The sequence below is a fragment of the Setaria viridis genome, chromosome 2, assembly GCF_005286985.2.
Source record: "Setaria viridis chromosome 2, Setaria_viridis_v4.0, whole genome shotgun sequence".
In the NCBI taxonomy this organism is placed as follows: Eukaryota; Viridiplantae; Streptophyta; class Magnoliopsida; order Poales; family Poaceae; genus Setaria; species Setaria viridis.
In genome coordinates, this window is record NC_048264.2 from 39,304,706 (window position 1) to 39,324,544 (window position 19,839).

The 19,839-nt window shown below is 42.1% G+C and overlaps 3 protein-coding genes across 4 annotated transcripts; 2 read left to right on the forward strand and 1 right to left on the reverse strand.

Moving 5' to 3' along the window:
• The first annotated feature begins 3,492 nt into the window (after positions 1–3,492).
• On the forward strand, positions 3,493–7,186 carry LOC117843759 (uncharacterized). The gene is made up of 6 exons (XM_034724455.2): positions 3,493–3,712; positions 4,333–5,089; positions 5,379–5,437; positions 5,544–5,672; positions 5,981–6,116; positions 6,308–7,186. Exons 2-6 carry the CDS (start codon positions 4,385–4,387, stop codon positions 6,608–6,610), a joined length of 1,332 nt encoding a protein of 443 aa, XP_034580346.1. The 5' UTR covers positions 3,493–3,712; positions 4,333–4,384; the 3' UTR covers positions 6,611–7,186.
• A 561-nt stretch (positions 7,187–7,747) lies between these two features.
• On the forward strand, positions 7,748–12,343 carry LOC117843755 (putative disease resistance protein RGA3). Its single transcript, XM_034724450.2, has 2 exons — positions 7,748–8,101; positions 8,739–12,343. Exons 1-2 carry the CDS (start codon positions 7,826–7,828, stop codon positions 11,814–11,816), a joined length of 3,354 nt encoding a protein of 1,117 aa, XP_034580341.1. The 5' UTR covers positions 7,748–7,825; the 3' UTR covers positions 11,817–12,343.
• A 673-nt stretch (positions 12,344–13,016) lies between these two features.
• On the reverse strand, positions 13,017–19,064 carry LOC117843756 (putative disease resistance protein RGA3). Of its 2 annotated transcripts, XM_034724452.2 has the most exons (4): positions 18,770–19,064; positions 18,341–18,473; positions 17,573–17,888; positions 13,017–16,311 (listed from the first exon to the last, which is right to left on the reverse strand). In XM_034724452.2, exons 3-4 carry the CDS (start codon positions 17,855–17,857, stop codon positions 13,354–13,356), a joined length of 3,243 nt encoding a protein of 1,080 aa, XP_034580343.1. In that variant the 5' UTR covers positions 17,858–17,888; positions 18,341–18,473; positions 18,770–19,064; the 3' UTR covers positions 13,017–13,353. The 2 variants fall into 2 exon arrangements, with proteins under 2 accessions (XP_034580343.1, XP_034580342.1); XM_034724451.2 differs by lacking the exon at positions 18,341–18,473.
• Between the last annotated feature and the right edge of the window lie 775 nt (positions 19,065–19,839).

A 19,839-nucleotide genomic window follows, 5' to 3' on the forward strand; every position in this document is an offset into this window, starting at 1 on the left:
TTTGCCCCACAATCAGGACATTTTGATTGCGTTGGTGGTTGGAGTGTGGTCGTGCAAGTTCATGACTGTCGCCGTCAACACTCTGGAAGGTACACGAAAATTGCAAGTCTTGGTGGTAAACTAGCATTGATTTATGCTACATTTTCACTAAAATTACAGCTGCAACTATACACCATGGCTAATCGATATGTCGTCTCTTGAATACAAGAGTATACGTTTCCTCTGCTTCCCAGGTAAATACGTGATGTAGAAATTCAAATACCCCTTTCTTTCTTTTCATCTTTTTTTTTTGAGAATTGAGAATGTCAATCACCATTTCTTAAGAACAACACAACAGCCTGTGGCTAGAGAAAAGCATGTAATGACAGAGTGGCTGCTGTACATGCACGGGATAATTATCATCATCTCATAGCTAGCGGGCCAATGTACGTTTGGGAGTTTGAATTAGGGCAGGGAGGGGCACCATGGGACATGTTGCATGCATGCATTCCTACTAGGTGTAGCTAATTTTGCAGCTATGTGATCATTGGCCTTCTCTCTTGCATAAATGATACTCCTCTTTCCTCCTCTCTTTTTCCAGCTCATGAAGGCTATGTGCCTACCACTCTACCAGTCAGCAAGACAGCAACAATACATTATACATGTATGGTGTGTAGACTGTTTTTCCATTTTCTGCATTTCACTAGTCATTGTCACACTAAAAAAGATAACACATAACAGTAATCAATCTTTTTCTATCCAGTTGTATCCATCATCATTACGTACCTAGTGCGTAGATCAGTTTGGATATTATCCGGCCCAACAGTCCTGTCAAGACATGTTTGGGAAGGGAAAGGAGCTGCGCAGACATGCACTCCATTAGTTGAAGCTTCTAAGCTAAGCGAGATATAGTATATGTAGCTTCGTGCCTGCCATGATCGTCTACCTTCATTCTAGGCAAGGAAATGTTTATCGTGTTAGATCAGGCTAGGACTCTGGAGGATATGTAGAATAATGAGGAAGTGGCCGGTCAGTATGAGGCAACTAACCGTTGAAGTAGCACTCCAATTTGGGCCCTCCGATCGGCCATGTACACTGGAGAATCCATGATGAGATAACTCACGCTCACTAAAACTATTTGCGCCTAACTATAAACAAAATTACAAGTTCTGTGGGACTAGTTTATGTAACTGCAACTACTTATGCGTGTACAGCAGATTTGGATTTATAAGACATAAAACATTATTAGATATCTTTTTTAAGTATAAACTGGGAATAAAATGACTCGTCTACCCCAGCTCTAGCTCCCCAAATTCATGAAGCTGAAAAACTTCACTATGTTTTTCAAAAAAAAAAAACTTTACTACGCCAGAGAGATATCCAAACCTCAGCCCAAGTGGATGGCAAGAAACCAGGCCCGTTCTACGGCCCAAGTTATATTTAGGCCATGCATGAGTTGTGAGATCCGGCCCACTGCATTCTTGGCCCGGCTTTGGCTAACCACCGCTGGCCGCTGAACATCACGCAGTCAGGCTTTTGACATCTGAAAATCATCACATTGCATAAATGAGTACTCCAGTTTAGTTTTTCCCCCCACACTTTGGTGACAAGATTAGCCACAGCCAAATTTATAGTCTATGACAAATAAACCAAGTAGGTAAGAAGCAATAGCAATCAAACGCTAACTACAAAAATTTTGATTGACTAAGGGTAATCGTTTGCAACTCTATATTGCAATCTGTAGCAAATCCTAACAAACAAAGGTTATAATAACGGTGTGGTGTATTAGAAAGCTATAGCTGTAGCTGTAGTTCCAAATTGTATCAACAATTGATCCACTTGTGTTCAGCTACCTGCCTACCTCTGTGGCTCGCGCAATCAATACTCACTTTGTATGCAGAACTTGGAATAAAGAATAGTTGGAGGTTTGGAAGAATGGAAGCATCTATTGAGTGTGAGTTAAAGATGAGTTTTTCGCAAGACTTGTTTATAAAAGGAAAGGCTATCCTGCGTGATGTCACACTCGCGCCGAAGCGCGCGACCTCGCGCGGGCCGCTGCCGTGTTGACTTTTGACCTATTTCAGATGCGCACATGGGTTGTGTTGCTTTCAGGCTTTTAAAACTAACGAAGCAAATCACATGGGCTGTATGAAGTTTGAATAGGCAGTGAATCAAGTGGGTTGAATAGGGCTTTTAAAACTAACGAAGCAAATCACATGAGTTGTATGAAGTTTGAATAGGCAATGAATCACGTGGGTTGAATAGGCAGTGGATCACGTGCAGTCATGCACTACAAGAAATCCCTTGCCTGTTCAACACACATGATCGAGAGATTACAAGATTTTTGGGATTACAAGAAATCCCTTGCCTATTCAACTCACGTGATCGAGGGATTTCAAGATTTTTTGTAGTGGTGGGTTTCGTATTTTGTACTAAAGTTGATTAATTTTCAAGGCTCATCGTATCTCTTTCGTAGTATGTGATATTTTGATACCATTTACGTGACCTCTTCGCATAGCACTTTATTAAAACAAGGTCAATAATAGGTATATTTGTAAATACTATATATGATGTGCCATTTCTAAAAACTTGTGCGGTAATGTACCAACAAATTATATACATGTATCTATATAAGTTGACACCAACATACTTTAAAAAATTACATTTGGTTTTTCAGATTTTATTTTATTTTATACCATAAGTTGATTGTCCATGCATAAGTTGATAGTAGAACTGAACTGAACATAACTTTTGCACACTATCTTTACATAAGCTGAGCTGGTATATAGTCTCTGCATAAGTTTAATATACAATTTGATACATAGTCTCTACATAGGTTATTAGTACCGAAGCATAATAAATTGATAGAATCAATATGCATAAGTCGGCAGTATTCTCACCCACAAGACGTAGTTTTACTAACCATGAGATGTGTATGGACAATGCGTTCCTAAACACATAAATTGCTACATTTACAATTAATATAAGTTGCTACACGTCCACAAATTTGTTCTAAGATCTAAGACAACTTGCTATCTCCGAAATGTAACATAATCTGCTACACACTTTATACATAAGTTACTACTATCATACAATATAAGTTGACAGTTGTAATAAATATCTTCAAAATATATCCAATATGAATCTTATTTGATAGATCTCGTCGTAATGAATACAATAGTGCAAACGGATTTGAAAATAAATACTGAACGAGAGAGTAACGACCATTCTAAGAAAATATAAGTATTTTTTCTCACTTGCGTCAGCAACCTTCACTAACTTGCGTCAGCAACTATGACATTCGAAAGTGACATCTTCTTTCTTATACAGCTCCGTGTTAATTTCTGCTGTCCAAAGAAAAATGTGGTAGGAGAAAATAGGATCGTGCGGTCTCTAATAATACGACTGGTCGCGCTAGTCCTGAAAGAAAAAATCGAAATCCCAAACACGATAGGTATACCGTATACCGAAAAGCACACGTGGAGTTCAAAGGTAGGTAAAACAAGAGAAGAGGTAGCTAGCCACGTGCCATCGTCTTCCTGCAACCCGTCCGAACTCTCTCTCTTGACTTGTAGTTGCAGTAGTAGATCCTCCAAGCTCCCACCCTCTTTTACCTGACCGCGAAGAAAAGTAGCTGGGAAACGGCTGGGCTTGCCGCCGCCACTACCCCTGCCTCGCCGCGGCTTCACCCACTCGTCTCAGATGCCTCCCTCCCTGCGGCTTCAACACCAGGGTGAGATGAGATTCTCCTTCGCCTCACCATACCCTGCTTCACTTCCGGTTAATTGCTGTAATCAGTTGCCTGATTAACTGCGTTGATGACCCAAGATCCTAGACTTAGAAATCAGTAGTGAAGCTTTGTTCGGAAATATATTCGGAATTTTGGCAATAGGGTACAGTTGGGGTGTCGGCTGGTCAAGCAATACCCCAACTGAAAGAACCATTTTCCCCCCTGTATAAGATTATTAAGTACTGGTTCTTGTTTTTTTATTACGCGGTGCCTATTTTGCTCTCCGTTCCCCTGTGCAGTTGCCTCAATCGATCACATCCGTAGCTTAGTTCCTGAATCTGCCTAAAGTTCATTCAAATCGTTTATATTATTTGATCTGAGGCAGCCCATCGCGCCCATTGCTTGTTTCTGGAATCTGGAATCTCCCCTAGGAAATTCCTAGAAGATTCAGCCTTCACTTTTAATTTTTCTGTTGAAAATCTTGCCTCAACTCTTATTACAGAAACCCAATATTATCACTGCCCCAAACCCATCAAAGCAATTTTTTTTTTATAATTCCCCATCAAAGCATTTGGAGGGGTCTGTCTGAATAGCCCAACCTTTTCTTCTTCCCCCTTTTGCAGCCTGTCAATTATTCAGTATCGCATCAGTGGATTCTGAAGATCGACTAATCTGATGTCAATAGCGTGCTGTTTGCCGGTCGTCGAGTGCGTGTACTGCCTGGCGTGTGCGCGGTGGACATGGCAGCGCTGCCTCCACTCTGGAGGCTACGACAGTGAGACCTGGGGAATTGCATCGGCTGCCGAGTTTGAGCCTGTGCCGCGGTTGTGTCGGCTGATCCTCTCGGTCTATGAGGATGACCTTGAGAACCCCCAATGGGCGCCTCCAGGGGGTTATGGCATGGAGCCTCGTTGGGTGGTGCACCGGAGGACATATGAGCACACTCATGGTCATGCCCCGACATACCTGCTCTATGTTGATCACCGGCATTCGGATGTTGTGCTTGCTGTTCGGGGGATGAATATGGCTAAAGAGAGTGACTATGCTGTGCTGCTGGATAATAAGCTTGGGCAGAGGAGGTTTGATGGCGGCTATGTGCACAATGGCTTGCTCAAGGCCGCCGAGTGGGTGTTTGATGCTGAATGTGATGTTCTGAGGGACCTTTTGGAGAAGAATCCTGGTTACACGCTCACGTTCGCTGGACATTCTCTTGGTTCTGGTGTCGTGGCAATGCTGGCTCTAGTGGCAGTGCATAACAGGGAGCGGCTGGGCGGCATAGAAAGGAAGATGATAAGATGCTTTGCAATGGCACCTGCCCGGTGCATGTCCCTCAACTTGGCAGTCCGTTACGCAGATGTCATTAATGCGGTTATTCTTCAGGTAAGATTCCATCAATGGTTAACTACCACAGTATTGTACTTATGTATTGTGTTTGGGCATTGATTAGAATTCAGTTTAGTCGTTGCCGCTTCAAATCTGAACAAAGCATCATCTGTCCTTTCATTGCATAACTTCGATCCAGAATGAATGATGCCCTATTTCTAAGCTTATGCTGAAATTGTTTCTCGGTGTGTCATTGGCGATTTCTGCTATATTGTTATAATTAGTTATATTAAGAAGTTCAGCAGAAACCAAAGCTGTTATCTGATATTCTTATCTGATGAAACAGGATGATTTTTTGCCGCGCACAGACATTCCTCTGGAAGACATCTTCAAGTCACTTGTCTGGTAATAAGACTTAGTTCTAGAGTATTATCAACATGTTAACTCGTTTTGTAGTGGTTTATGATCTATGCATCTTTTCAGGGTACCTGATGTAGTCCTCTTTGTACAGCTTGCCATGCCTTTTGTGTGGAAGGTGTCTAATAGACACATGTATACCTGAAAGTGTGATGTTGAGAGATCCAAGGCGCCTCTATGCACCAGGTCGGCTTTACCACATTGTTGAAAGGCAACCTTTCAGGTATTCATTCACCTTGTGTTTCTAATATTTCTCGCTGTATTCACATGTCATCTGCAAAATACGGAAAATTTCCATTTTGATTTTAGTCTATTTGTTTTTACTGATTTTTCATGATAATGCCTCAAATGGTGGATTGATTAGCTTGTCTAGCTAAAATAGTGCAATTAACTGTATTCCCCTAAAAACATAGTCTAATTAGCATTGGATACCTACAGTAGAGGTCCAAGTATCAGTTTCTCCAGTTTTTTTTTAATTTAATACTACAGCTAGTTAAGAATCTTTCTTGAAGCTATTGCTGATTGCTGCAGCTGTGGAAGATACCCCCCTGTTGTAAGAACAGCAGTTCCGGTGGATGGCAGATTTGAGCACATTGTTCTATCTTGCAACGCGACATCCGACCATGCTATTATATGGATAGAAAGAGAAGCTCAAAGGGCGCTAGATGTAAGTTTATCAGCTGCTCATTACTATTTCATAATTAGTCGAGCTAAAGGTTGCGAGATGACTTCTTTTGGCAATCTCAAAAGGAGGGGAGATTTTCTATTTTGTTGACTGTGACACAGTCCTTTTGATAAATATGCTGGGAAGATTCACAAAAGCAATTGGCATGCAAATAACAGTTTTGTTAATTTCAGTTGTTGCTGGAGAATGAGAAAACCATGGAAGCACCTGAAGTTCAAAGGATGGGCAATGAGATCACCATATCAAGGGATCATGACGAGGAGCAGCAGGCGGCACTGAGACGTGCAGTTGCGCTAGGGGTTGCTGATGTTAATGTTCCATCAACATATGGTACGTTCGACGAAAATCCTACTTCTGAAGCCGATGAGTCCTCCCCACTCCTATCGGACAGCGGTAGGCGCAGAGCGGTCTGGAACGAGTGGATCGCAAGGATCTTCGAGAAGGATGAATCCGGGCAAATGGTTCCGCGGAGATGATGTGACAACTGCTCAAGACATGTTGGCTGGGCCGGTTCTTGATGCTAGCTGATCTTCCCACCTCTTCAAGTCTATATTTTGAAACCTTGAAACGGTGATGGAAGGGAAGTAGGAGTTATCAATTAGAGCAGATTTTTAGAGATTACAAGTAGTGTATAGCAATGAATAAATTTGCCCTCTGGTTGCAAAATGTCGTAGGCTACTGTATTTACATGAGCAGTTTTGGTAGTCTTACACTGACAAAATGAGATTTGCAGAGTATGGTGTCACCTCTGAGTAAGTGAGTATCAGGATGCGAGAAGATCTAGTATGTGTCAATGAAGATCTTGGACAAGAAGAACCTTTGGTAAGAGGGAATCACATGCAAATTCGGCACCCTAGTTGGAGATACGTGTCCTCCGTAAACAATGCCTGAAAACACCGATCTTTTGCCGTAACAATGTAGCGATCTGGCAACAAATTAGCTTGCTGTGTCAGCACAGCTTGCATTGCTTGACTGGGCTGGCTTTGACTTGCATGATCAATTACTTGTAATCACCGAGTTGAGTACCGTGATCAAATGAAATTCTTGCACGATTTGCATTGTCTTCGAATTACATATTCAGACAAATCTTTGGTCAAAATCGATAACAATTCGAATTGCTCGTATATCACATCGCCCAATTTTCTATTAGACGAATGATCCAAGGCTGCATCTCGGGACTGCCAGAATTTTTTTAATTAAATGTCAATCACAGAATCAATTGGTTAATTAAACAAGGTCTTGTTTAGTTCCCCTTTTCCCCAACTTTAGTACTATGCAAAAAGAAGATTAATCATCACATCAAACTTGCGGTACATGCATGGAGTCCTAAATGTAGACGAAATCAAAAACTAATTACACAATTTTGTTGTACTTTGCGAGACGAATCTTTTAAGCCTAATTAGTTAATATTTAGACAATAATTCACAAATACATGCTACAGTTACGTATTTATGGCAAAATGCAAACTTTGACATCCCCAGTTTGGGAACTAAAAAAGCCCAACGTGACACCCAGTAGCAGGCTAGCAGCTAGCATAGCAAGCGGCGTTGCTGGCGTCAGCTGATGTCGGCCACGATCATCCCGAAGTCTAAGTTGCCGCGCGTTGACTCCGCCGCGGTTGCGAGAGCCCTTTTCGTTTCCACCGAGGCATCCCGGCTCCGAGGCGCTGCCGTGCCGACGTCGCCGCAGCCATGATGATCGCGACCGCGGCGCTGCCGGCCGCGTCCCGCTCGGTGGCGGCGCTCCTCGCGAGCGAGGGCGGGGTCCCCGCGGACGAGCTGCGGCGGCTGGAGCGGAGGCTCACCAAGGCGCGGGGCCTGGCGGCGGACGCCGAGGCGAAGGAGGGCCGCGACGCCGGCGCCAGGGCGTGGCTGCGCGAGCTCCGGGACGCGCTGTACGAGCTCGGAGACGCCGTCGACGACTTCCGCCGCGTTGCCGCCCGCCGGCAGCTGGAGGGCCGGAGATCGGTAAGCCCCCTGCTCCGCGTTCCGTTCCCTTGGATCCGGTGGGTGATTGCAGAGAAAATTTGAAAAGATCGCTCGCATCGTCAGATGCTCGCAACGCATGATTCAGACCTCGGCTTGCTATGAAAATGTGGCCATGGGCTAACATGCTACTGATCTTAACTCATTTTTGTGACACATTTATGATCACAGCGCTCTAGTGGAAATGAAACATTAGGCGTCTCTGAAAGAACAACGTTTCATATGCATCAACCATACTGTAGGAACCAGTTCATTCATAATTTTGCCCTTACTAGTTCAAGTGCGGGGACGGAGGCGGAGACAATCACTGCCATGAACCCTGCGCACATAGTTTGCTTTCTCACCTACTGTCTCATGGCAGCCCAATTCCTAAGCGTTTGATTGCAATCCTGGCTATCATCATATGGTGAATCTTCACTGTTTTGTCATGTCAGGCAGACTCCAGAAAAGGAAAAACTAAAAAAAAAAAACTCAATCAGGACATTTGTATTCTATAAAGAAAGTAATGGCATGTTGTATCCAAGTTACATTTTAGAAAATTGGTGTATATGAAATTGGTAGTCTGTCTTAAGTTTTTTCTGTAGGTTACTAACAGCATGCACAATCTTAATTTGGACAGTTACGCCATTGGTTTGCATTACCATCCAGTATCGACAGAAACCAGTACAAGACTTTGAAAACCAGCATCAGCAACCTGAATGAAAAAATGACAGATATTTTGCAGAAAGGTTCTGATCTAGAACTTGAAGCAATCAACCATGAAGGCCAGAATGGAATGTCTGGATTTTCTTGGGAGATGGTGCGTGATGACATTACTTTAGGTGACATTGAAAATGAGAAAGATGAATTGATTGATGTGTTGATGGACAGGAAGAGCACCAACAAAGTTGTTACAATTATTGGGGGTAGTGGAGTAGGCAAAACCACACTGGCACGGAAAATTCATGAGGATCATCACACAAGAAATGCTTTCAGTATTGTTGTATGGGTGAGTGTTTTCAAAGGTTTTGACGATACTGGATTACTGTCTGCAATTGTAAGGGCTGCTGGCGGAAATCCCAAAGCACAAGAAAACAGGGTGCAACTTGAGGCAATGTTGGCTGCCATACTTAAAGGAAAGAGATTCTTACTGGTACTTGACGATGTGCATAGTCATCAGATTAATGAGAATTCACTGGAGGCTCACTGGCATATTTGTGGTCATGGAAGCAGAATTTTGATCACCACTCGTGATGAGAGTGTTGTTGCGAAAGTGAAGGATGCTCACATCCACTGGATTAAGAAATTAAGTTTTCAGGACTGTTGGTCCTTGCTTTGTCGTAATGCTTATCTGGATGAGAGTGTTCATGGTAACACTTTAAGGAATATTGGAATATCAATTATCCAAAAGTGTAACCAGCTCCCAATGTCTGTAAAGATTATAGGTGCTGTCCTAAGAACAAAGGAACGGACCCAAGAGGCCTGGCAGAGGGTGCAGGAAAGTGAAGGATGGTTTTTCAAGGACGTTCAAGATTACGTCCATGGCTTAACCGAGGCCATCTTTTTGGGTTACCATGATTTGCCATTGCATCTGAAGCAATGCTTTATTTATTTATGTCTGTTCCCTGAAGGCTTTCTCATAAGGCAGCAGTTTGTCAGTCAACTGTGGATTTCAGAGGGTTTGATTGAGAAACGAGATAACTGCAGTCTTGAAAAGACTGCAGAGGAATATTACAGGGAGTTGTTATCAAGAAATCTTCTGCAACCTGAAACTGGAAGTGATGACACAACAAGATGCACAATGCATGATCAAATTAGATCCTATTTGCAATTCTTTGCGAAAGATAAAATTTTCTCTGGTGATCTGAAGACTACTATAAATGGAAATTCCAGTGAAGCACTGCGACATGTGTGGATTAGAAACAACACACCAACAACTGCTGTGGAAGAAATGGGGACTGTGGCAAGCTTGAAGACAATTATTCTTTACAAGATCCCGTTGGGCAATCGCAGCTTAGATAAGCTTTTTAAGGGGCTCAAGTACTTGCAGTTGTTGGACCTTGGTGGTACTGAAATTACGTATGTTCCAAGGACACTGGAATCTCTATATCACCTTAGGCTGCTAAATTTGTCACTAACCCGAATTACAGACCTTCCAGAGTCCATTGAGTCTCTCACAAATCTAATGTTCTTGGGACTCCGGTACTGCAATTGGCTGCATAATCTTCCAAATGGCATTGGCAAGCTGCAAAATTTGCGAAATCTTGATCTTCGAGGAACCAATTTGCATCAAGTCCTGCCAAGTTTGGTAAATCTGAAGCAGCTCTCCACACTACATGGCTTTGTAGTAAATCGTAAACCCAAGCGCGAAGATGATCCGACTGGGTGGCCTTTGGAAGACCTAACATCTCTTGATGCATTGAGAAGCCTGCAGATTCTTCGGTTGGAAAGAGTCTCAGATTCTTCGAGGGTGCAAGAAGCCATGCTGGAAACGAAGTCACACCTTAAGGAGCTTGAACTATGTTGTAGCAATGATGATAGACAATCTGAAGTACAAGAGGAAGATGCTAGAACACTCAAAGACATATTTGATCGGCTTTCTCCTCCACACTGCTTGAAATCTCTCAAAATAATGAGCTATTATGGAAAACTTTTCCCTGATTGGCTACCTAATCTCTCAAACCTCCAGAGCCTTGTTCTTACTGATTGCAAATTCTGTGAGCATATTCCCAATCTGGGCCAGCTGATGGAACTCAAGTTTCTGACCATAACCAGCTGTACCAAGTTAGTTACCATTGAGCAAGATCGTACAAGTACCGGTCAGGCATTTCCGAAGCTGGAGCAGTTGCACCTAAGAGACATGGCCAATCTTCAATCCTGGATAGGATTCACACCTCATGATATGCCTTCGCTTGTGAAATTCCGTCTCGAGAATTGTCCTAAGCTGCATTACCTGCCATCTGGGATCAAGAATTCAAAAGTCCTGACAACCATGCAACTACGCCATGTTGATAGCCTGCAAATAGTTGAGAACTTGCCTGTGCTCAAAGAATTGGTTCTCCAAGCCTGCAATGGACTTGAAAGAATCTCAAATCTTCCATTACTTGAAGTTCTGATAGTCATAGGCTGCTCTCGATTGAAGGATATCACTGAACTCCACCTGCTTAGCCATGTCCGCATTGTAGATAGAGAGCTAAGAGAACTTCCAGATTGGTTTGCAACTAATGCGTTCATGCTGCAGACATTCACTATAGTTGGCACAGCTGAACTGCTTCAAAGATTACTTCCCAATCGTGAAGATTGGGAAATCATTCGTCACATCAGGAAAGTTTATGCAAATCTACCTGATGAATCTCCATTTTTCACTTATACAAAAAGCTCTGCTGATTTCCATGTTGATCAAAGAATAGGAGAACAAGGCAACCCACCTGTTCTGTCAGGAGCTGGAATTCCAAATGAAGCACTAAGCATTTCACTTGACAATTCTGTTGTGAGGACCTCTCGGATTGGGGCGCTCGGAGTACAAGTCAGAAGGATATCGATGCTAAAGAGGGCCATAAGACACTACCTTGTTCTGTATCTTATTATGACTATCATTGTTATGCAAGTTCTTTTCTATTTGCTGCAGAATAGGACAAACAGAGAGATTTGGCTTGTTCAGACCCTTGTCATCTTCTTCACTACTGTGCTATTGCTGTTGCTTGTATTTCTTGAGTGAGGGTTCTCTCATATAAAGCTGTGATCAGATGAAAAGAAGCCACAAATCAATTTCAAAATAGTTACATGCTCCACGGAATTGCATGTCCACTTTACACAAGTGTGAATGATGGCAGAATGTGGAGAAAGATTCTAATGTTGATACTTCAAGCGCTTAAGAGAATACACAGATGCAAAAGTGTTAATCAAGGTTTTGGATGTGCTCCAACATTGTGTGCGCATGGTGAAATAAGACTATGGAAGCATCATACATATGCGGAATCCCTGAACATAAAGACAAAGTTACTCAGCTTGGTTGTAACTTTGTTACATCGGTTGCCTGTAATATATGTTCATGTATCTTCATTGCAATTATAAAGATCTATCTATTGGTGCTGGTATGCATAGGAAAGTTTGTTTAGAAAAGTTAGTAGTCTGAATACTCCTGCAAATGAACGATGAAAACAGGTCCTGGCAAGGACATGGTTTAACTTCTGTTCTTCGAGTTGGCTTGAAATCTGTGGTGCATTAATAATAGTTTATTTTTCACATTTGAATTTGAATGTTCCACTGCATGAGACTTTGGCTTTGTATGAAGGCATTACAAGTGCATGTGATACTTGTATCTATAATTGAATAAGTATATGCGATACTTGTATCTATAATTGAACTTCAACCTGTTTCTGTGTGCTGTCTGATTATCCAGGTTTGATGTTTCGTCCAGTATCTGTAAGAACTGATTCTTGAGCGTAACCAGCATATGCCTGGACAATGAACTACAAGTACTTATCAAGGCTGTTGAATCTGTAAGACAAATCATATTTGTAAGGAATGGATTAACCTGGTGCATGGATTAGGAATGTTATTACAAAAATGTCACTAGCATAGATGGGGACATGGTGTTGGAACCATTTTGTTGTAGGGCTCCGAAGTTACTGGGTACAGCTAAAAATAGTGAGAATAGAACCCCCAAAAAAGAAGATGAGAAAATGGAAGCTGAAATTTCTTTTTCTAGAATACGCAGGAGAGCTGTGTATCATTCCATTAAGAAGAGAATGAAAACATTTTTTTACAACGCGGGCTAAGCGCACGGATATAAAATTCGAGATTCCCGTTACATGTTATTACAAGAGCACCCTAAGAAAGGAAATCCTGGAGAATAGGAAGCTGAAATTTCATTTTGATTTACTATTAAATATAATATGGGCACAGGAAATAGTAATGTACAAGCAATCTCTGGTGACATTCCACAAAGCAGTTACAATATAAACTCAATTTCGAAATATGAAGGTACAGTCTAAAAGAAAACATTGAGATCTCGAAACAACCCCAGTTACAACAGTCACAACTAATACTTGCAGGAGCTTAACCATTGGCGAGGGAGTCCAACCCTATGATTACAGAACTTACTTATACCATAATGAATATACAAAATAATATAGAGTAGTTCAAAGAAATGGGTCCTGAATGAATTTTGTGTGCCAACAAATAAGGCACATCAGAGTACAGAAGTGCGGTATCAACGTTCAGTCAGTCTGAACATGGAATTCATCTGGTGATCAATATTCACTAGACAAGGAAAATATGTGGGCAGCAACAAAGAGGAGAACCGTGAAAAGTATACTCATCCATGACTGATTTGTGGATTGACCAATTTGTTCGCTGTTGTTTCTAATTTCATCCGCTGGAATAACTTCTTCAGCTTGTGAAACAACTGACATGCTGAAGCTAGGTGAGCTGTATAAAGAAGATCGCGCAAGGGACCTTGCACTTTTATGGAAGTAGCTACTACTTTTGGCATAGGAGAAGTAGAAGTCATCATTTGGCAGATACGCAAATACATGATCAGCATTTTGTATGACAGGCCAGTATGGGGCGGATGCAGAGGAGCATCTGTCCAGTAGCTCCTCAGTTCCAACAATCTCCAATCTCCTGAGCATGAAAGGTTTTCCTGGCTGCAACCATTGTGGAAGTTTGGTTGAATTCCTTTCATTTGAATGCACAGTGCGCAATGAAGGGACATCCTGCACAACATCCAAAAGCAAGCAATCCACTACTTTCAAGTCTTCAAGATTTCCAAGGTTTGAGATCATCTTCAGCTTGATGTTCTCACGGACTTCGAGTTCTTTAAGTGCAGGTATGTTCTGAATCGTTTCCAAGCTATCAACATGATCTATATGCAAGCTTGTCAGTGCCTTGCAATGCTGGAGGCAGTGAGGGAGTGAATCCAGCTTGGGGCATCCAACAATCCTGAAATTCATGAGTAAAGGCATATCTCTTTCTTCAAGGCCCCACCACGACTTCAAGTTGCTCATCTTGCTGATAACCAGCTGCTCCAGCTTTGGAAATGCTACCCCGTCATCTGGTGTTCCACGAATTTCAGGGCCAATGTAAGCTGACAGATTGGAACCATTTATTGCTAGGAATTTTAGACTTCTCATCTGACCCAGAGATGGTAGATGTTGGCAATGCAAACAGCCATCAAGGGTCAACCTCTTTAGTTCTTGGAAATGAGGCGAGGCTAGCCAAGATGGGAATCCATGGCCATAATAATTTTCTAGCTTGACAGAGACAATAGAAGGTCCTGGCTTGAGTTCTTCAAACACTTCTTTAATATTTGCGGCTCTACTAATTTCTGATATTCCATCATCAGTGCTGCAGCATAGCTCAAGCTCTTTGAGATGTGATTTTGCCTCCAACGCTGATTGTCTTGCATCTGCCCCGCTTAATGTTCGCTCTAGCCTTAGCATCTTGAGGCTTGTCAACTTATCTAAGGACCTCAGCTCTTGAAATTGCCAACCATTTCTTGCACCACCTGGGCTTACAATAAAACCTTGTAGGCAGTTGAGTTCTTTCATCATGCAGAATCTGAATTTCACTTGGTTTAGTCCAGCTCCTGAAATGTCAAGTGTTCTCAAGTTTGTAAGACGCCCCAGAGATTCTGTGAGAGCATTCAGACGAGTGCAATTCTTGAGAATTAAGAACTGCAGCATCCTAAGATTCTCAATAGTAGATGGAATCTCTCTAATTTGGGTATTTGCAAAGCTAAGATATCTAAGGTGAGTCATCGATCCCAAACTCCTAGCAACACACTCGATCTGTGTATCTCCAAGGTCTAAAACTCTTAGGTGTGTTAACCTCTGAAAAATATCACCCAAGGCCCTGTCATTTGGTGGACTTCCAGACAGGATAATGGTTCTCAAGCATTTCAACTTTCTAATACCATTTCTAAGCGCTTCTGCACCTCCAGTTGTAATAGACAAGCGGCATGGTTTCAATACATCACCTATATCTTGAGGATTGCCGATAAAGTATTCATCTTGTGACTGGAGAAGTGCAAATGATCTGAAGAGATGAGGCATCTTCGACCTCTCTGCACCATAAGCTCCATTTTCTGGCAAAAGAAGGCCCATACCTAACAATTCGTCATAGCATTTTTCAGCTTCCTCTTCAACAGTTGTATATGAACTGTGTGTTGTGCTCTGCTGGGTCACAATAAACCCCTCTGCAATCCACTGCTGGGTGATACGCTGCCGATAAATCACAGACCCCTCTGGATATAGTGAGCAATAAACAAAACACCTCTTCAGATAATATGGTAACTCAAGGTAGCTCATATTGATAGCATTTCTTATTCTTGAAGAAAGGCCACAGAAATCACTGGAGTAGATTCTCCCCCAGTCATCTTCTTTGGGGTCCACTTCCCTTAGAAGGCATCCAATTCTCCTTATTGCCAATGGAAGGCCATTGCACTTCTGCACAATTTGCCTACCAATATCCTGCAAGTTTCCAGTGCTCTCATCAAGGAAGGCCCTTGTGCGAAGCAGCCACCAACCGTCGTCCTCGTTGAGGCCCTTCACATGGTGAATATGAACTGCCCCCATTCTCTTCGCAACACGCTCATTACGGGTTGTTATAAGGATTCTGCTGCCAGGGCTCCCATGTTGTGCTTGTATCTCTAGCAGACCATCCCAAACATTCTCTCCCCACACATCATCAATGACTAGCAGAAACTTGTTACCCTGTAACAATGTACGCAGCTGTGCTTGTTGTCCTGCAGTCTCTCCTCTGCTGAACCTCTCACCTGACCACATTGACATATGCCGCAAGTCTTTGGAGACATGTACCCATACCCTGGTCTCAAACATAATTTCTGCCTTGTGGTATACCTTTCTAGCAATAGTAGTCTTGCCAACACCAATTGTTCCTATAATAGCAAACAAAGGATGATTAGGACGACTAGGACTATCTTCTTTGTTTAGTAGTTCGATGAGACTATCACAGTCATTTTCCACCTCTCTGCCCACAATATCAGGCTCTAGATCTGGAGCAACGTCAAGATCTAATCTTATTTGATACAATCTTATTTGATCTTCCAAAGCTGGCTTTAGATGGAGCCTCTCACCCTCTTGATAAATGATGTCCAGTTTCTGATTTAGTTCATGTATATCACTCGCAATTATGTAGTCAGTGCCAACATCTCTGCAGCACTTAAAGACTGATGAAGGATTGCATTCCTATACAGACGGGAAATGATTCAATTTCTGAGCGGAACTGCCAAATTAATACGAAATATGCAGATGAATTTAAAAATGTAGGTCTACAAAAATTTACTCATTTAGCCAGAAATCAGCAATGCGAGTGCATTCAATTGCTTCATGGTGCACACTATTTGTGAAAAAAAGGTAAAGGTACTAATCATTCTCACAGTTCGTAATTCCGTATGCCACTGGCTTGTAGTTATATAGATAATAAGGTTTGCTAACTCACTGGTGTGTTGACAATAGGTGGCCACAGAGCAGATGTTGCCAACTAACATGCCAAGGTATGTCTACGATATAAAAATGATATTAGTCTAGGATTAGTCAAATATTGTCTTCGCATATGATTCTCATTTACTTGTCTACAGTAAAGGCAAGTACTCCCTCCTTCAAGAAGGCGTATGTTTTTTGGGCATGGACTTCATAGAATATATCATTTATTTTATTACTAAAGAACCAATATAATGTGATTTTGTTGAAATACGAATCTTGTTGTATAATTGTTTTACAATAAGCATACTTATAATTTGACATGTTGATCAGAATATGCAATATTTAAATATATAAAACACAGTATGCCTGTACTTTCAAAAGGAGGGAGTATTAGTTGGATTGGGGCATATGGTGCTTGGGATATCTCAATCGATCATTATTCCTACATGAAGAAGTTGCTATCCAGTACACAAATCTATATAACAAAAAAAGATGCAGTACTTGGTACACAAATAATACTTTACACATGCTCCAATCCCACAAGCATGTGATGAATTTTCATGCTGTCAATCTTGCGAATATTTGTATACTTGAGAGAATTTTGAGAAACTACTAGATATGCAGTCTGTTAAAATCTTAACAGAAATAATTCACTAGATTGTGCTGCCTGCAAAAAGAAAAGCAGACAATAGATGCATCTGTTATTTAAATTTTTCACAAGTTGTAGTGGCTGGTTGGAAGATTCCTATAGGGATTGACATCTTTTGAAGAATATCCCTTACCCTCAACCATATCTCTGACCTGAGGCTTTACACACATGTGAAGATACCAGAGGAAAGAGCATACCAATGACCACTTAGGTGAACTCTCAAAGCTCAGGAGATTCAGTTACAGTGTATGCAAGCACAATTATTTGGACAACCCTCAGGACTCCTCGGAGAATACCCAAAAAAAACTATAATGCAAATATCCAACCCTGAAGGTACAAAATGAAAATCAACGACGAATCAAGACATTTCCTGACCTGTGGTTGTAATGTTTGGAACCTCTCCCTTTCAATCCTGCATCGGTCAATGATGTTTTCAGCCTCATAAATAATTTCCCGTGACCTCTTCAGCCAATCTCTAGTAGTTTCATTTTGAATAACTGTCTGCTCTGCATCCCTGACGATGGCTGCCATACTGTCAAGTTTTCTTGACAGTCTGCTGATCTCGTTTTTGACACACAAAACTTTGGCAATTTCATTGCCGGCTAAATTGCCAAGTGAGATGATAACTTGTTTTGTGAACTCAGATAGAACCATCTCCATCCTATCACTTGGAAGTGTTCAAATACTTTCTCTGCAAAGAATCAAGAATCATTATGTTAGAAAAATGAAAATGGCATCCCCTCTTGCTGTTCACCATCATCGAGAACCATGCGTGCACATAAGGTTTTATCAGTTATCTTTAGTGACCAAGCTATATGAATATTATCACTTGGGATCTCTACGATGGCTCATCAAAAGACATAAACACTACACATTTTCCAAGTCACAACTTGCTGGAGAGTGGCGACATAAAAAATAGGAGCAACTAAAGGTAATGGCAGGTGTCCTCTCTGGCTCTGCCATGTTATAGATGTACAGAAGAAAGGAAAACATGAATGGTCCTTTGTCCTGGTGGGTTTGATCAGTTAATTAAATTTCCATAAGATTTTCGGCATCCAAACAGAAGAAAGTACATCACAACTGATTTGCCCTTATAAACACTTAGTTTTTTGTGTTGTGAACTTATGATGTACGGTAACTTACATTAAAAGCATATCTGAAGGCATGCTTTAGCATATTTGAAGACATGCTTCCTGAATCTACCATTCTCCAAGCTATCCCTTCCTTTAGATTAACCAACCACTTGCATGATCCTGCCTACCTCTAGGGTCCTACACTGCAAAATGGCCCAAATCACCCAACAGCATGAATCGTGAATGCACCTGAAATGCTCCTGTGCTCCCTCCTTGATGCTACTAATATGAGACATTGCACTCCAAAATCCTCAATTCCAACAAAAAATTAGGCACAATGTAAAACAAGATAGCATAAAAGACAACATCTCTTGGGCCAGCTGGATGCTACCACGCTCATACTGCTACAGTAAACTCGCAATCCGGAATCCTCAGCTCCCACAACAAATTCGGCAAAATACAAGAACCGATAACACAAAAAAGACTTCATCTTTCGTACCTTTTGGGGCCGTCAAGGGAGCAGAAGTGCGCCTCACTCCCCCGGAATCTTGATCTTGGGCAGCCCCGCCGACGAAAGGCGGGGAACCAAGAGCTTTGGCCGCACCGAGCACCCTGGAGCCGGGAGCCGGGACGGCGCCTCTGCGCGGCACAGATCTTGGGACTATCGCCGCGCGCAATGCGGGACGCGGAGGATGCGTCGCCTTCGCTGCAGCTTCCATCCGATCGCCCCCGCGGCGTCGCCTGAGTTTTTAATGCTCGAGACTTCTTCCCTCCAGCGGGGGGTGGCCGGCGAAGAAGCTAGCTGTCATGAAATTCTTTAGTTGACGTGCCCCGCTTATCAAAATTCACAGTCAACCCCCTGTACTTGACATTTCTGGGTTTTTTTAAGCAGAAACTAGTAGAAGCATTATGGATCAGTTAACTTACTGATTTATCAATATATCATTGGCTCATACGGGGAACTCCATCCATCAAAACAAATAGTGATTAGGCTAATCCCAATGAAAATTTCATATAGGTTTTATGCACATTTTTTAATGATGACACATCAGCATATGTAATGACATGGCAAGATAATTATGAAGTGAGAGAGGGAAGGAGTTTCACCACTATTTCCAAGACTATGAAACCCGTTGAAACTTGCATTGGGCTAAACCGAAGCAAAATAGGCCCGGCCCAGCTCGGCCCGACACTCATTTAGGTCGGGTGTGGATATGATTTTTGCAGCTTGAAAAAAATGGGCAGGCTCGAGCCCGACTCGAATAATAAAATGGATTAAATTTACACTAGAAAATGATGGGCGGCCCGGCCCGAGCTCTAGCCTGTCCCGAATTAGGCTCGATTTTGTTAGCCTGATAGAGTCAATGGGCGGGCTTGGGCGGAGATTTTGGGACGAAAAAAACTGAGTATTTTGACGGCCCAGCCTGAGATTTGCTCAGGTCTAGTTGGGGCCTATGGAGTTTCATTTCATCTGACAATATCCAATCGCATGCCTCACAATTAAATAGCATGGGCAGCCTACGAAATTGTGAAATAAAACTCTGCATTGGGGGGTATTGTTTCATTCAT

Excerpts from the sequence above, each read along its gene's own strand:
- LOC117843755 (XM_034724450.2), top strand. The coding sequence starts at position 7,826 with ATGATGATCGCGACCGCGGCGCTGCCGGCCGCGTCCCGCTCGGTGGCG. Across the intron at positions 8,102-8,738 it reads AGCTGGAGGGCCGGAGATCG|TTACGCCATTGGTTTGCATT; the intron begins GTAAGCCCCCTG and ends TAATTTGGACAG.
- LOC117843759 (XM_034724455.2), top strand. The coding sequence starts at position 4,385 with ATGTCAATAGCGTGCTGTTTGCCGGTCGTCGAGTGCGTGTACTGCCTG. Across the intron at positions 5,090-5,378 it reads TTAATGCGGTTATTCTTCAG|GATGATTTTTTGCCGCGCAC; the intron begins GTAAGATTCCAT and ends CTGATGAAACAG. Across the intron at positions 5,438-5,543 it reads ATCTTCAAGTCACTTGTCTG|CTTGCCATGCCTTTTGTGTG; the intron begins GTAATAAGACTT and ends CTCTTTGTACAG.
- LOC117843756 (XM_034724451.2), bottom strand. The coding sequence starts at position 17,857 with ATGGAGATGGTTCTATCTGAGTTCACAAAACAAGTTATCATCTCACTT. Across the intron at positions 16,312-17,572 it reads TCCAAACATTACAACCACAG|GAATGCAATCCTTCATCAGT; the intron begins GTCAGGAAATGT and ends CCGTCTGTATAG.